Here is an 18,848-nt window from a genome sequence, read left to right on the forward strand (position 1 = left end):
AGAGATGAGTGTTACCTGTCTGGTGTGTTACCTGTCTGGTGTGTTACCTGTCTGGTGTGTTACCTGTCTGGTGTGTTACCTGTGTAGTGTGTTACCTGTCTGGTGTGTTACCTGTCTGGTGTGTTACCTGTGTAGTGTGTTACCTGTCTGGTGTGTTATCTGTCTGGTGTGTTACCTGTCTGGTGTGTTACCTGTGTGGTGTGTTACCTGTGTGGTGTGTTACCTGTCTGGTGTGTTATCTGTCTGGTGTGTTACCTGTCTGGTGTGTTACCTGTGTGGTGTGTTACCTGTCTGATGTGTTACCTGTCAGGTGTGTTACCTGTCAGGTGTGTGTTATCTGTCTGGTGTGTTACCTGTGTGGTGTGTTACCTGTCAGGTCTGTCTGGTGTGTTACCTGTCTGGTGTGTTACCTGTCAGGTCTGTCTGGTGTGTTACCTGTCTGGTGTGTTACCTGTCTGGTGTGTTACCTGTAAGGTCTGTCTGGTGTGTTACCTGTCTGGTGTGTTACCTGTCTGGTGTGTTACCTGTCTGGTGTGTTACCTGTCTGGTCTGTCTGGTGTGTTACCTGTCTGGTGTGTTACCTGTCTGGTGTGTTACCTGTCAGGTCTGTCTGGTGTGTTACCTGTCTGGTGTGTTACCTGTGTAGTGTGTTACCTGTCTGGTGTGTTACCTGTCTGGTGTGTTACCTGTGTAGTGTGTTTACCTGTCTGGTGTGTTACCTGTGTGGTGTGTTACCTGTGTAGTGTGTTACCTGTGTAGTGTGTTACCTGTCTGGTCTGTCTGGTGTGTTACCTGTCTGGTGTGTTACCTGTCTGGTCTGTCTGGTGTGTTACTGTCTGGTGTGTTACCTGTCTGGTGTGTTACCTGTCTGGTCTGTCTGGTGTGTTACTTGTCTGGTGTGTTACCTGTCTGGTGTGTTACCTGTCAGGTCTGTCTGGTGTGTTACCTGTCTGGTGTCTTACCTGTCTGGTGTGTTACCTGTCTGGTGTGTTTACCTGTCTGGTCTATCTGGTGTGTTACCTGTCTGGTGTGTTACCTGTCAGGTCTGTCTGGTGTGTTACCTGTCTGGTGTGTTACCTGTCTGGTGTGTTACCTGTCTGGTCTGTCTGGTGTGTTACCTGTCTGGTGTGTTACCTGTCTGGTCTGTCTGGTGTGTTACCTGTCTGGTGTGTTACCTGTGTAGTGTGTTACCTGTCTGGTGTGTTACCTGTCTGGTGTGTTACCTGTCTGGTGTGTTACCTGTCTGGTGTGTTACCTGTCTGGTGTGTTATCTGTCTGGTGTGTTACCTGTGTAGTGTGTTACCTGTCTGGTGTGTTACCTGTCTGGTGTGTTACCTGTCTGGTGTGTTACCTGTCTTGTGTGTCTGGTGTGTTACCTGTCTGGTCTGTCTGGTGTGTTACCTGGCAGGTCTGTCTGGTGTGTTACCTGTCTGGTGTGTTACCTGTCTGGTGTGTTACCTGTGTAGTGTGTTACCTGTCTGGTGTGTTACCTGTCTTGTGTGTCTGGTGTGTTACCTGTCTGGTCTGTCTGGTGTGTTACCTGTCTGGTCTGTCTGGTGTGTTACCTGGGAGGTCTGTCTGGTGTGTTACCTGTCTGGTGTGTTACCTGTTACCTGTCTGTCTGGTGTGTTACCTGTCTGGTGTGTTACCTGTGTAGTGTGTTACCTGTCTGGTGTGTTACCTGTCTGGTGTGTTACCTGTCTGGTGTGTTACCTGTCTGGTGTGTTACCTGTCTGGTGTGTTACCTGTGTAGTGTGTTACCTGTCTGGTGTGTTACCTGTCTGGTGTGTTACCTGTTACCTGTCTGTCTGGTGTGTTACCTGTCTGGTGTGTTACCTGTCTGGTGTGTTACCTGTCTGGTGTGTTACCTGTCTGGTGTGTTACCTGTCTGGTGTGTTACCTGTGTAGTGTGTTACCTGTCTGGTGTGTTACCTGTCTTGTGTGTCTGGTGTGTTACCTGTCTGGTCTGTCTGGTGTGTTACCTGTCTGGTCTGTCTGGTGTGTTACCTGGGAGGTCTGTCTGGTGTGTTACCTGTCTGGTGTGTTACCTGTTACCTGTCTGTCTGGTGTGTTACCTGTCTGGTGTGTTACCTGTGTAGTGTGTTACCTGTCTGGTGTGTTACCTGTCTGGTGTGTTACCTGTGTTACCTGTCTGGTGTGTTACCTGTCTGGTGTGTTACCTGTGTAGTGTGTTACCTGTCTGGTGTGTTACCTGTCTGGTGTGTTACCTGTCTGGTGTGTTACCTGTCTGGTGTGTTACCTGTCTGGTGTGTTACCTGTCTGGTGTGTTACCTGTGTAGTGTGTTACCTGTCTGGTGTGTTACCTGTCTGGTGTGTTACCTGTCTGGTGTGTTACCTGTCTGGTGTGATACCTGTCTGGTGTGTTACCTGTCTGGTGTGTTACCTGTCTGCAGAGGAACAGAGATGTGCATTCTCCAGTTGGTTCGTACTACAGCTCTGCCAGCCGTCTCCAGCCTCACCACCATGGTGCTGTCTGTAGGTTCCTTCTCTATACGGTCACTCACATCCTAACAAATCACATTTCAAATCAAATGTATTTATAAAGCCCTTCGTACATCAGCTGATATCTCAAAGTGCTGTACGGAAACCCAGCCTAAAACCCCAAACAATGCAGGTGTAGAAGCACAGTGGCTCGGAAAAACTACTAACTAAAACTACAGTCAAATATCAACATACTATCCTGATCTATGATGAGGAGTCATCTCATGCTCAATCACACTTTTGTCCCTCCAACAGTTAGTTTTAGGAGAGCTGTGATTATCAGCTGTCTTCAAACACACAAGGACATGAAGAGAAGACCCTCTAAGATCCTCTATTCTCTATCTAGATTCTCAACGGTTAGTTCTAGAAGACTCTCTATCTAGATTCTCAACGGTTAGTTCTAGAACTCTCTAAGATTCTCTATCTCGATTCTCAACGGCTAGTTCTAGAAGACCCTCTAAGATTCCCTATTCTCTATCTAGATTCTCAAAGGTTAGTCCTAGAAGACTCTCTATCTAGATTCTCAATGGTTAGTTCTAGAAGACCCTCTAAGATTCTCTATTCTCTATCTAGATTCTCAACGGTTAGTTCTAGAAGACTCTCTATCTAGATTCTCAATGGTTAGTTCTAGAAGACTCTCTATCTAGATTCTCAATGGTTAGTTCTAGAAGACTCTCTAAGATTCTCTATTCTCTATCTCGATTCTCAACGGTTAGTTCTAGAAGACTTTCTTCCTCTATTGTGTGTAGCAGAATCTACGAGATGAAGTTGGTAGAGGGGTAGATGGTAGAGGGGTAGAGAGGTAGAGGGGTAGGGAGGTAGAGGGGTAGGGAGGTAGAGGGGTAGGGAGGTAGAGGGGTAGGGAGGTAGAGGGGGTAGAGGGGTAGAGAGGTAGAGGGGTAGAGGGGTAGAGAGGTAGAGGGGTAAAGGGGTAGAGGGGTAAAGGGGTAGGGAGGTAGAGAGGTAGAGAGGTAGGGAGGTAGAGGGGTAGAGAGGTAGAGAGGTAGAGGGGTAGAGAGGTAGAGGGGTAGGGAGGTAGAGGGGTAGAGAGGTAGAGAGGTAGAGGGGTAGGGAGGTAGAGGGGTAGGGAGGTAGAGGGGTAGGGAGGTAGAGAGGTAGAGCGGTAGAGAGGTAGCGGGGTAGAGGTAAAGGTAGAGGTAAAGGTAGAGGGGTACCTGGAAGAACTGAAGTTGCTTATCAGGGCTCCAGAAGAACGGGTGTTTAAGAATAGAGGAAGTGGAGGGGCGGGACTCTGGATCGCTGTTGATCATTCGCTCTATCAGGTCCCGCGCTATGATGTCATCTGACGGACACAAAACACAGCCAATTAGAGCACAGCTCTCAATCAGAATCACAGAATCTCAAGAGTCTCTAAACGACAGACGACACACACCCACCATGCACGTCTTCCAGGAAGTGTGTGAGGAAGTACTCCCCGGTCAGGATGTTAGCTTGGCGTCGTAGCGTGTCACCAAACGGGTGCTGCCCCCTACTGACCACGTAGTAGAACACACAGCCTGCCGAGAACACATCCACCGCCTGGTCACAACGGGTCTAGAGAGAGGCACAACATTATTATAGTTAGAACACTGTAGAACACAGGAAGTAGTATTATAGTAGTAGTAGAACACACTAGAGAGAGGAGTAGTATTATAGTAGAACACACTAGAGAGAGGAGTAGTATTATAGTAGTAGAACACACTAGAGAGAGGAGTAGTATTATAGTAGTAGTAGTAGAACACACTAGAGAGAGGAGTAGTATTATAGTAGTAGTAGAACACACTAGAGAGAGGAGTAGTATTATCGTAGAAGTAGAACACACTAGAGAGAGGAAGTAGTATTATAGTAGTAGTAGAACACACTAGAGAGAGGAGTAGTATTATAGTAGTAGTAGAACACACTAGAGAGAGGAGTAGTATTATAGTAGAACACACTAGAGAGAGGAGTAGTATTATAGTAGTAGTAGAACCCACTAGAGAGAGGAGTAGTATTATAGTAGTAGTAGAACACACTAGAGAGAGGAGTAGTATTATAGTAGAACACACTAGAGAGAGGAGTAGTATTATAGTAGTAGAACACACTAGAGAGAGGAGTAGTATTATAGTAGTAGTAGAACACACTAGAGAGAGGAGTAGTATTATAGTAGTAGTAGAACACTGTAGAACACAGGAAGTAGTATTATAGTAGTAGTAGAACACTCCAGAGAGAGGAGTAGTATTATAGTAGTAGTAGAACACACTAGAGAGAGGAGTAGTATTATAGTAGTAGAACCCACTAGAGAGAGGAGTAGTATTATAGTAGTAGAACCCACTAGAGAGAGGAGTAGTATTATAGTAGAACACACTAGAGAGAGGAGTAGTATTATAGTAGTAGAACCCACTAGAGAGAGGAGTAGTATTATAGTAGTAGTAGAACACACTAGAGAGAGGAGTAGTATTATAGTAGAACACACTAGAGAGAGGAGTAGTATTATAGTAGTAGAACCCACTAGAGAGAGGAGTAGTATTATAGTAGAACACACTAGAGAGAGGAGTAGTATTATAGTAGTAGAACACACTAGAGAGAGGTAGTATTATAGTAGTAGTAGAACACACTAGAGAGAGGAGTAGTATTATAGTAGTAGTAGAACCCACTAGAGAGAGGAGTAGTATTATAGTAGTAGTAGAACACACTAGAGAGAGGAAGTAGTATTATAGTAGTAGTAGAACACACTAGAGAGAGGAAGTAGTATTATAGTAGTAGTAGAACACACTAGAGAGAGGAAGTAGTATTATAGTAGTAGTAGAACACACTAGAGAGAGGAAGTAGTATTATAGTAGTAGTAGAACACACTAGAGAGAGGAAGTAGTATTATAGTAGTAGAACACACTAGAGAGAGGAGTAGTATTATAGTAGTAGTAGAACATACTAGAGAGAGGAGTAGTATTATAGTAGTAGTAGAACACACTAGAGAGAGGAAGTAGTATTATAGTAGTAGTAGAACACACTAGAGAGAGGAAGTAGTATTATAGTAGTAGTAGAACCCAGTAGAACAAACAGCCTGCTGGGAACTGAAGTCTTTCATATCATAGAGTATGGAAAGATATCAAAATCTTATAGTATTTAATGAATTAATGACTTTATTCAGTGTGTGTGTGTGTGTGTGTGTGTGTGTGTGTGTGTGTGTGTGTGTGTGTGTGTGTGTGTGTGTGTGTGTGTGTGTGTGTGTGTGTGTGTGTGTGTGTCTGTCTCTCACCGGGCTGTGTCCCGGTGTGTCCAGCAGTACTTCCGGGGCGATCCACCCCTCTGTCCCCGGTATCCCCGAGCGGAGAGAGAAACTAGTCCTTCCCTCAGGGATCTTTTTACACAGGCCGAAGTCTGATATCAGCGCTCTCACCCGCCCCAGGGGCCCTGGCTGAGACAATAGGATGTTACGAGGCTTCAGATCCCTGTGGACTGGAGACCAGAGAGAGAGAGAGAGAGAGAGAGAGAGAGAGAGAGAGAGAGAGAGAGAGAGAGAGAGAGAGAGAGAGAGAGAGAGGGAGAAAGAGACCAGAGAGAGAGAGAGGGGGAGAGAGAGAGAGAGAGAGAGAGAGAGAGAGAGAGGGAGAAAGCGACCGGAGAGAGAGAGCGAGAGAAGAGATGGAGAGATGGGGAGAGAGAGAAGTTAACAGTGGTGTTGTCAAATCACTAAACCTTGAGTCTCGAGTCCCTTGTGTTTGAGTCTGAGTCCAAGTCCAGTCTAGAGTCCCTTGTGTTTGAGTCTGAGTCCAAGTCCAGTCTCGAGTCCCTTGTGTTTGAGTCTGAGTCCAAGTCCAGTCTCGAGTCTAGGACGTGGTTTAGGACGTGGGATTGTGGATTCCAGGTCATCTGATGCAGCACTCCATCACTCTCCTTCTTGGTCAAATAGCCCTTTTACACAGCCTGTAGGTGTGTTGGGTCATTGACCTGATGAAAAACAAACACTAAGCCCAAACCAGATGGGATGGTATATATCGCTGCAGAATGCTGTGGCAGCCATGCTGGGTAAGTGTGCCTTGAATTATAAATCAATCACCAACAGTGTCACCAGCAGAGCACCATCACACCTCCTCCTCCATGCTTCACGGTGGGAACCACACACCATCACACCTCCTCCTCCATGCTTCACGGTGGGAACCACACATATGGAGATCATCTGTTTACCTACTCTCCATCTCACAAAGACATCACACCTCCTCCTCCATGCTTCACGGTGGGAACCACACATATGGAGATCATCTGTTTACCTACTCTCCATCTCACAAAGACATCACACCACCTCTTCCATGCTTCACGGTGGGAACCACACATATGGAGATCATCTGTTTACCTACTCTCCATCTCACAAAGACATCACACCTCCTCCTCCATGCTTCACGGTGGGAACCACACATATGGAGATCATCTGTTTACCTACTCTCCATCTCACAAAGACATCACACCTCCTCCTCCATGCTTCACGGTGGGAACCACACATATGGAGATCATCTGTTTACCTACTCTGCGTCTCACAAAGACATCACACCACCTCTTCCATGCTTCACGGTGGGAACCACACATATGGAGATCATCTGTTTACCTACTCTGCGTCTCACTAAGACACGGCGGTTGGAACCAAAAATCTAAAATTTGGACTCATCAGACCAAAGAACAGATTTCCACCAGTCTAATATCCATTGCTCGTGTTTCTTGGTCCAAGCAAGTCTCTTCTTCTTATTGGTGTCCTTTAGTAGTGGTTTCTTTGCAGCAATTCAACTATAAAGGCCTGATTCACGCAGTCTCCTCTAAACAGTCTGTTACTTGAACTCTGTGAAGCATTTATTTGGGCTGCAATTTCTGAGGCTGGTAACTTATCCTCTGCAGCAGAGGTAACTCTGGGTCTTCCTTTCCTGTGGCGGTCTTCATGAGAGCCAGTTTCATCATAGCGCTTGATGGTTTTTGCGACTGCACTTGAAGAAACGTTCAAAGTTCTTGAAACTGACCTTCATGTCTTAAAGTAATGACGGACTGTCGTTTCTCTTTTCTTATTTGAGCGGTTCTTGCCATAATATGGACGTGGTCTTTTACCAAATAGGACTGTCTTCTGTAAACTATCCCTACCTTGTCACAACACAACTGATTGGCTCAAACACATTAAGAAGGAAAGAAATCCCCCAAATTAACTTTTAACAAGACACACCTGTTAATTGAAATGCATTCCAGGTGACTACCATATGAAGCTGGTTGAGAGAATGCCAAGAGTGTACAAAGCTGTCATCGAGGCAGGAGAATCTCAAATATAAAATACATTTTGATTTGTTTAACACTTTTTTTCGGTTCCTACATGATTCCTTATGTTGAACGTCATAGTTCTGATGTCTTCACTACTATTCCACAATGTAGAAAATAGTTCAAAAAAGTTTTAAAAACAACCTTGAATGGGTAGGTGTGTCCAAATTTTTGACTGGTACTTTATGTTGGGTGAGTGGAGGTGACTGAGACCACACAAGGAAGGAAGGAAGGAAGTAAGGAAGGAAGGAAGGAAGGAAGGAAGGAAGGAAGGAAGGAAGGAAGGAAGGAAGGAAGGTAGGTAGGTAGGTAGGTAGGTAGGTAGGTAGGTAGGTAGGTAGGTAGGTAGGTAGGTAGGTAGGTAGGTAGGTAGGTGTCGGGTCGGTCAGACAGACAGCTGTATATAGTACCTATGTTTAGTGAGTGGAGGTGACTGAGACCACACAAGGAAGGAAGGAAGGAAGGAAGGAAGGAAGGAAGGAAGGAAGGAAGGAAGGTAGGTAGGTAGGTAGGCAGGCAGGTGGGTGGGTGGGTGGGTAGGCAGGCAGGTGGGTAGGCAGGTGGGTGGGCAGGCAGGCAGGCAGGTGGGTGGGAGGCAGGTGGGCAGGTGGGTAGGTAGGTAGGTAGGTAGGTAGGTAGGTAGGTAGGTAGGTAGGTAGGTAGGTAGGTAGGTAGGTGTCGGGTCGGTCAGACAGCTGTACATAGTACCTATGTTTAGTGAGTGGAGGTGGCTGAGACCACACATGGTCTGTTGTAGTACAGAGACAGGGCTGAGACCAGCGTGGCACGACGGATCTTCCACATACTGGGGACATTAGAGAACACACAGGTTATACACGTTACAGGTTATATATACACTACCAGGTTATATATACACTACCAGGTTATATATATATACACTACCAGGTTATATATATACACTACCAGGTTATATATACACTACCAGGTTATATATATATACACTACCAGGTTATATATATACACTACCAGGTTATATATATACTACCAGGTTATATACACACTACCAGATTATATATATACACTACCAGGTTATATATACACTACCAGGTTATATATACACTACCAGGTTATATATACACTACCAGGTTATATATATACTACCAGGTTATATATATACACTACCAGGTTATATATATATATACACTACCAGGTTATATATACACTACCAGGTTATATATATATACACTACCAGGTTATATATAAATACACTACCAGGTTATATATACACTACCAGGTTATATATACACTACCAGGTTATATATACACTACCAGGTTATATATACACTACCAGGTTATATATACACTACCAGATTATATATATACACTACCAGGTTATATATACACTACCAGGTTATATATACACTACCAGATTATATATACACACTACCAGGTTATATATACACTACCAGGTTATATATACACTACCAGGTTATATATACACTACCAGGTTATATATATATATACTACCAGGTTATATATATACACTACCAGGTTATATATATACACTACCAGGTTATATATATACACTACCAGGTTATATATACACTACCAGGTTATATATATACACTACCAGGTTATATATATATATACACTACCAGGTTATATATACACTACCAGGTTATATATATACACTACCAGGTTACATACATACTACCAGGTTATTTATATATACACTACCAGGTTATATATATACACTACCAGGTTATATACATACTACCAGGTTATATATACACTACTAGGTTATATATATATACTACCAGGTTATATATATACTACTAGGTTATATATATACACTACCAGGTTATATATATACACTACTAGGTTATATATATACACTACCAGGTTATATATATACACTACTAGGTTATATATATACACTACCAGGTTATATACATACTACCAGGTTATATATACACTACTAGGTTATATATATATACTACCAGGTTATATATATACTACTAGGTTATATATATACATACTACCAGGTTATATATACACTACTAGGTTATATATATACACTACCAGGTTATATATATACACTACCAGGTTATATATATACACTACCAGGTTATATATACACTACCAGGTTATATATAAATACACTAGCAGGTTATATATAGACTACCAGGTTATATATATATACTACCAGGTTATATATTTTCACTATCAGGTTATATATATATATATATATATATATATATTACCAGGTTATATATATACACTACCAGGTTATATATACACTACCAGGTTATATATATACACTACCATGTTATATATATATACACTACCAGGTTATATATACACACTACCAGGTTATATACATACTACAAGGTTATATATATATACTCTACCAGGTTATATATATATACACTACCAGGTTATATATATACACTAACAGGTTATATATATACACTACCAGGTTATATATATACACTACCAGGTTATATATACACTACCAGGTTATATATATACACTACCAGGTTATATATATACACTACCAGGTTATATATACACTACCAGGTTATATATATATACACTACCAGGTTATATATACACTACCAGGTTATATATATACTACCAGGTTATATATATACACTACCAGGTTATATATACACTACCAGGTTATATATACACTACCAGGTTATATATATACACTAACAGGTTATATATATACACTACCAGGTTATATATACACTACCAGGTTATATATACACTACCAGGTTATATATATACACTACCAGGTTATATATATACACTACCAGGTTATATATACACTACCAGGTTATATATATATACACTACCAGGTTATATATACACTACCAGGTTATATATATATACACTACCAGGTTATATATATACTACCAGGTTATATATATACACTACCAGGTTATATATACACTACCAGGTTATATATACACTACCAGGTTATATATACACTACCAGGTTATATATACACTACCAGGTTATATATACACTACCAGGTTATATATATACACTAACAGGTTATATATATACACTACCAGGTTATATATACACTACCAGGTTATATATACACTACCAGGTTATATATATACACTACCAGGTTATATATACACTACCAGGTTATATATACACTACCAGGTTATATATATACACTAACAGGTTATATATATACACTACCAGGTTATATATACACTACCAGGTTATATATATACACTACCAGGTTATATATATACACTACCAGGTTATATATATACACTACCAGGTTATATATATACACTACCAGGTTATATATACACTACCAGGTTATATATATATACACTACCAGGTTATATATACACTACCAGGTTATATATATATACACTACCAGGTTATATATATACTACCAGGTTATATATATACACTACCAGGTTATATATACACTACCAGGTTATATATACACTACCAGGTTATATATACACTACCAGGTTATATATACACTACCAGGTTATATATATATATACACTACCAGATTATATATACACTACCAGGTTATATATACACTACCAGGTTATATATACACTACCAGGTTATATATACACTAACAGGTTATATATACACTACATTACATTTACATTTAAGTCATTTAGCAGACGCTCTTATCCAGAGCGACTTACAAATTGGTGCATACACCTTATGACAACCAGTGGAACAGCCACTTGCATCTAAATCTTGTTGGGGGAGAAGGGGGGGTGAGAAGGATTACTTACCCTTACTTACCCTATCCTAGGTATTCCTTGAAGAGGTGGGGTTTCAGGTGTCTCCGGAAGGTGGTGATTGACTCCGCTGTCCTGGCGTCGTGAGGAGTTTGTTCCACCATTGGGGGCCAGAGCAGCGAACAGTTTTGACTGGGCTGAGCGGGAACTGTACTTCCTCAGTGGTAGGGAGGCGAGCAGGCCAGAGGTGGATGAACGCAGTGCCCTTGTTTGGGTGTAGGGCCTGATCAGAGCCTGGAGGTACTGAGGTGCCGTTCCCCTCACAGCTCCGTAGGCGAGCACCATGGTCTTGTAGCGGATGCGAGCTTCAACTGGAAGCCAGTGGAGAGAGCGGAGGAGCGGGGTGACGTGAGAGAACTTGGGAAGGTTGAACACCAGACGGGCTGCGGCGTTCTGGATGAGTTGTAGGGGTTTAATGGCACAGGCAGGAGCCCAGCCAACAGCGAGTTGCAGTAATCAAGACGGGAGATGACAAGTGCCTGGATTAGGACCTGCGCCGCTTCCTGTGTGAGGCAGGGTCGTACTCTGCGGATGTTGTAGAGCATGAACCTACAGGAACGGGACACCGCCTTGATGTTAGTTGAGAACGTCAGGGTGTTGTCCAGGATCACGCCAAGGTTCTTAGCGCTCTGGGAGGAGGACACAATGGAGTTGTCAACCGTGATGGCGAGATCATGGAACGGGCAGTCCTTCCCCGGGAGGAAGAGGAGCTCCGTCTTGCTGAGGTTCAGCTTGAGGTGGTGATCCGTCATCCACACTGATATGTCTGCCAGACATGCAGAGATGCGATTCGCCACCTGGTCATCAGAAGGGGAAAGGAGAAGATTAATTGTGTGTCGTCTGCATAGCAATGATAGGAGAGACCATGTGAGGTTATGACAGAGCCAAGTGACTTGGTGTATAGCGAGAATAAGAGAGGGCCTAGAACAGAGCCCTGGGGGACACCAGTGGTGAGAGCGCGTGGTGAGGAGACAGATTCTCGCCACGCCACCTGGTAGGAGCGACCTGTCAGGTAGGACGCAATCCAAGCGTGGGCCGCGCCCAGGGAGATGCCCAACTCGGAGAGGGTGGAGAGGAGGGTCTGATGGTTCACAGTATCGAAGGCAGCCGATAGGTCTAGAAGGATGAGAGCAGAGGAGAGAGAGTTAGCTTTAGCAGTGCGGAGCGCCTCCGTGATACAGAGAAGAGCAGTCTCAGTTGAATGACTAGTCTTGAAACCTGACTGATTTGGATCAAGAAGGTCATTCTGAGAGAGATAGCGGTAGAGCTGGCCAAGGACGGCACGCTCAAGAGTTTTGGAGAGAAAAGAGAGAAGGGATACTGGTCTGTAGTTGTTGACATCGGAGGGATCGAGTGTAGGTTTTTTCAGAAGGGGTGCAACTCTCGCTCTCTTGAAGACGGGAGGGACGTAGCCAGCGGTCAGGGATGAGTTGATGAGCGAGGTAAGGTAAGGGAGAAGGTCTCCGGAAATGGTCTGGAGAAGAGAGGAGGGGATAGGGTCAAGCGGGCAGGTTGTTGGGCGGCCGGCCGTCACAAGACGCGAGATTTCATCTGGAGAGAGAGGGGAGAAAGAGGTCAGAGCATAGGGTAGGGCAGTGTGAGCAGAACCAGCGGTGTCGTTTGACTTAGCAAACGAGGATCGGATGTCATCGACCTTCTTTTCAAAATGGTTGACGAAGTCATCTGCAGAGAGGAGGAGGGAGGGGGGGGAGGATTCAGGAGGGAGGAGAAGGTGGCAAAGAGCTTCCTAGGGTTAGAGGCAGATGCTTGGAATTTAGAATGGTAGAAAGTGGCTTTAGCAGCAGAGACAGAGGAGGAAAATGTAGAGAGGAGGGAGTGAAAGGATGCCAGGTCCGCAGGAGGCGAGTTTTCCTCCATTTCCGCTCGGCTGCCCGGAGCCCTGTTCTGTGAGCTCGCAATGAGTCGTCGAGCCACGGAGCGGGAGGGAGGACCGAGCCGGCCTGGAGGATAGGGGACATAGGGAGTCAAAGGATGCAGTAAGGGAGGAGAGGAGGGTTGAGGAGGCAGAATCAGGAGATAGGTTGGAGAAAGTTTGAGCAGAGGGAAGAGAAGATAGGATGGAAGAGGAGAGAGTAGCGGGGGAGAGAGAGCGAAGATTGGGACGGCGCGATACCATCCGAGTAGGGGCAGTGTGGGAAGTGTTGGATGAGAGCGAGAGGGAAAAGGATACAAGGTAGTGGTCGGAGACTTGGAGGGGAGTTGCAATGAGGTTAGTGGAAGAACAGCATCTAGTAAAGATGAGGTCAAGCGTATTGCCTGCCTTGTGAGTAGGGGGAGGGTGAGAGGGTGAGGTCAAAAGAGGAGAGGAGTGGAAAGAAGGAGGCAGAGAGGAATGAGTCAAAGGTAGACGTGGGGAGGTTAAAGTCGCCCAGAACTGTGAGAGGTGAGCCGTCCTCAGGAAAGGAGCTTATCAAGGCATCAAGCTCATTGATGAACTCTCCGAGGAACCTGGAGGGCGATAAATGATAAGGATGTTAAGCTTGAAAGGGCTGGTAACTGTGACAGCATGGAATTCAAAGGAGGCAATAGACAGATGGGTAAGGGGAGAAAGAGAGAAAGACCACTTGGGAGAGATGAGGATCCCGGTGCCACCACCCCGCTGACCAGAAGCTCTCGGGGTGTGCGAGAACACGTGGGCGGACGAGGAGAGAGCAGTAGGAGTAGCAGTGTTATCTGTGGTGATCCATGTTTCCGTCAGTGCCAAGAAGTCAAGGGACTGGAGGAGGCATAGGCTGAGATGAACTCTGCCTTGTTGGCCGCAGATTGGCAGTTCCAGAGGCTACCAGAGACCTGGAACTCCACGTGGGTCGTACGCGCTGGGACCACCAGGTTAGGGTGGTCGCGGCCCACGCGGTGTGGAGCGTTTGTATGGTCTGTGCAGAGAGGAGAGAACAGGGATAGACAGACACATAGTTGACAGGCTACAGAAAAGGCTACGCTAATGCAAGGAAATTGGAATGACAAGCGGACTACACGTCTCGAATGTTCAGAAAGTTAAGCTTACGTAGCAAGAATCTTATTGACTAAAATGATTAAAATGATACAGTACTGCTAAAGTAGGCTAGCTGGCAGTAGCTGCGTTGTTGACACTACACTAATCAAGTCGTTCCGTTGAGTGTAATAATTCTACAGTGCTGCTATTCGGGGGGCTAGCTGGCTAGCTAGCAGTGTTGTTTACGTTACGTTGAGTTAAAAGAACGACAATAGCTGGCTAGCTAACCTAGGGAATCGGTCTAGACTACACAATTATCTTTGAAACAAAGACGGCTATGCAGCTAGCCACGATCAAACAAATCAAACCGCTGCACTGCAATGAAACGAAAATGTGAAACCACCTGACCGGGTTGTTGAATTCAAAACAGCAGACGTTGGCTAGCTGTTAGCAGTTAGCTGTTGGCTAGCTAGCAGAGTCTCCTACGTTAAGGACGACAAATAGCTGGCTAGCGAACCTCAGTGAATTAAGATAATCACTCCAAGGCTACACACACTAAACTACACAATTATCTTGGAAACAAAGACAGCTATGTAGCTAGTTAACACTGAACTAACACTACCAGGTTATATACATACTACCAGGTTATATATACACTACCAGGTTATATATATATACTACCAGGTTATATATACACTACCAGGTTATATATACACACTACCAGGTTATATATATATACACTACCAGGTTATATATACACTAACAGGTTATATATATACACTACCAGGTTATATATATACACTACCAGGTTATATATACACTACCAGGTTATATATATATACACTACCAGGTTATATATATACACACTACCAGGTTATATATATACACTACCAGGTTATATATACACACTACCAGGTTATATATATATACACTACCAGGTTATATATATACACTACCAGGTTATATATATACACTACCAGGTTATATATATACACTACCAGGTTATATATACACTACCAGGTTATATATACACTACCAGGTTATATATATACACTACCATGTTATATATATATATACACTACCAGGTTATATATACACTACCAGGTTATATATACACTACCAGGTTATATACACACTACCAGGTTATATATACACTACCAGGTTATATATATACACTACCATGTTATATATATATATACACTACCAGGTTATATATACACTACCAGGTTATATATATACACTACCATGTTATATATATATATACACTACCAGGTTATATATACACTACCAGGTTATATATACACTACCAGGTTATATACACACTACCAGGTTATATATACACTACCAGGTTATATATATATACTAACAGGTTATATATACACTATCAGGTTATATATATATATATATATATATATATATATATATATATACTACCAGGTTATATACACACTACCAGGTTATATATACACTACCAGGTTATATATATATACTAACAGGTTATATATACACTATCAGGTTATATATATATATATATATATATATATATATATATATATATATATATACTACCAGGTTATATATATACACTACCAGGTTATATATATACACACTACCAGGTTATATATATACACTACCATGTTATATATATATACACTACCAGGTTATATATACACTACCAGGTTATATATATATATATATATATATTTATTTATATATATATATATATATATATATATATATATTTATACACACTACCATGTTGTAGGTGAACAGTTTGTCTCTCTCGGTGCAGTAGTATCTACCTACCTGTTGTAGCGTAGCAGCACACAGTTCTATAGCGATGTAGGTGAACAGTTTGTCTCTCTCGGTGCAGTAGTATCTACCTACCTGTTGTAGCGTAGCAGCACACAGTTCTATAGCGATGTAGGTGAACAGTTTGTCTCTCTCGTGCAGTAGTATCTACCTACCTGTTGTAGCGTAGCAGCACACAGTTCTATAGCGATGTAGGTGAACAGTTTGTCTCTCTCGGTGCAGTAGTATCTACCTACCTGTTGTAGCGTAGCAGCACACAGTTCTATAGCGATGTAGGTGAACAGTTTGTCTCTCTCGGTGCAGTAGTATCTACCTACCTGTTGTAGCGTAGCAGCACACAGTTCTATAGCGATGTAGGTGAACAGTTTGTCTCGCTCGGTGCAGTAGTATCTACCTACCTGTTGTAGCGTAGCAGCACACAGTTCTATAGCGATGTAGGTGAACAGTTTGTCTCGCTCGGTGCAGTAGTATCTGATGACGTTTGGATGTTCGTCCGATTCCCGGAGCAGCTGGACCTCTCGCTCTGCAACGTCAAAACACTCTGGAAGGATCCGCTTCACAGCCACGCGACGGCCGTCAAAACGGCCCCTGGAACATTTCATATATCAGGAACTTATCAGGAATATATAATGACTATATCAGGAACTTATCATGAATATATAATGACTATATCAGGAATATATAATGACTATGTCATGAATATATAATGACTATGTCATGAATATATAATGACTTTGTCATGAATATATAAATCATTTATACATATTAACTATATCATAACTATAATATATAATGACTATATCAGGAACTTATCAGGAATATATAATGACTATGTCATGAATATATAATGACTATATCAGGAACTTATCAGGAATATATAATGACTATATCAGGAATATATAATGACTATATCAGGAATATATAATGACTATGTCATGAATATATCATGACTTTGTCATGAATATATAAATCATTTATACATATTAACTATATCATAACTATAATATATAATGACTATATCAGGAATATATAATGACTATGTCATGAATATATAATGACTATATCAGGAATATATAATGACTATATCAGGAATATATAATGACTATATCAGGAATATATAATGACTATGTCATGAATATATAATGACTATATCATGAATATATAATGACTATGTCATGAATATATAATGACTATGTCATGAATATATAATGACTATGTCATGAATATATAATGACTATGTCATGAATATATAATGACTATGTCATGAATATATAATGACTATATCATGAATATATAATGACTATATCAGGAATATATAATGACTATATCAGGAATATATAATGAGTATATCATGAATATATAATGAGTATATCATGAATATATAATGACTATAGCAGGAATATATAATGGCTATATCAGGAATATATAATGACTATATCATGAATATATAATGACTATGTCATGAATATATAATGACTATGTCATGAATATATAATGACTATGTCATGAATATATAATGACTATGTCATGAATATATAATGACTATATCAGGAATATATAATGACTATGTCATGAATATATAATGACTATATCAGGAATATATAATGACTATATCAGGAATATATAATGACTATGTCATGAATATATACATAATTTATACATAATAACTATATCATGAATATATAATGACTGTGTCATGAATATATAATGACTATGTCATGAATATATAATGACTATATCAGGAATATATAATGACTATGTCATGAATATATAATGACTATATCAGGAATATATAATGACTATATCAGGAATATATAATGACTATGTCATGAATATATAAATAATTTATACATAATAACTATATCATGAATATATAATGACTGTGTCATGAATATATAATGACTATGTCATGAATATATAATGACTATATCAGGAATATATAATGACTATGTCATGAATATATCATGACTTTGTCATGAATATATAAATAATATATACATAATAACTATATCATGAATATATAATGACTGTGTCATGAATATATAATGACTGTGTCATGAATATATAATGACTATATCATCATGTAATGACTATGCCATGAATATATAATGACTATGCCATGAATATATATATATAATGAGTATGTCATGAACACACAATATTGTTATGCATAAAACGACACAATATGAGAGAATTCAAATTGTCTGGTGCGGGGGTGCAAGGAGACCCCAGCTCCACTAAAACCAATACGATGCAGAGAGTTCAAGGAGAGTCACAGCTCCACTTGAGCATAGTCAGAAATCCATACTTCCAATTATTCCACCTTTAAGTCTGGGTTATAAAGCAAGAAACTGCTTTTCATTGATCAGTGAAACATCAACGGATGGAAGACTGACCGGAAGACGAAGGTTCCTTCTGTTCCATGTCCCAGAATCTCTGATGGACAGAAGGAGATCTTCCCTACCTCCACCTCCTCTCTCCCTCCATCTGAGGGGGGAGGGGGGGAGAGGGGGGAGAGGGAGAGAGAGAGAGAGAGGAGGGAGAGTGGAGAGAGAGAG

The 18,848-nt window shown here is 41.6% G+C and overlaps 1 protein-coding gene and 1 long non-coding RNA gene across 2 annotated transcripts in view; both read right to left on the bottom strand.

The window, feature by feature from the left end:
* Positions 1-18,848, bottom strand: part of LOC127928241 (serine/threonine-protein kinase/endoribonuclease IRE1-like) — a 52,867-nt gene that overhangs the window by 1,205 nt on the left and 32,814 nt on the right. The window contains 7 exon segments of the mRNA XM_052515367.1: positions 2,405-2,528; positions 3,678-3,805; positions 3,900-4,056; positions 5,738-5,937; positions 8,479-8,575; positions 16,689-16,878; positions 18,687-18,777. Of these exon segments, the coding sequence (XP_052371327.1) occupies positions 2,405-2,528; positions 3,678-3,805; positions 3,900-4,056; positions 5,738-5,937; positions 8,479-8,575; positions 16,689-16,878; positions 18,687-18,777 (987 nt within the window).
* Positions 7-2,397, bottom strand: LOC127928242 (uncharacterized). Its single transcript, XR_008131054.1, has 3 exons — positions 2,229-2,397; positions 1,837-1,916; positions 7-95 (listed from the first exon to the last, which is right to left on the bottom strand). It is a non-coding gene; the product is annotated as an uncharacterized LOC127928242 (long non-coding RNA).

The sequence above is a fragment of the Oncorhynchus keta genome, unplaced genomic scaffold (genome assembly GCF_023373465.1).
Source record: "Oncorhynchus keta strain PuntledgeMale-10-30-2019 unplaced genomic scaffold, Oket_V2 Un_scaffold_24390_pilon_pilon, whole genome shotgun sequence".
Classification (NCBI taxonomy): Eukaryota; Metazoa; Chordata; class Actinopteri; order Salmoniformes; family Salmonidae; genus Oncorhynchus; species Oncorhynchus keta.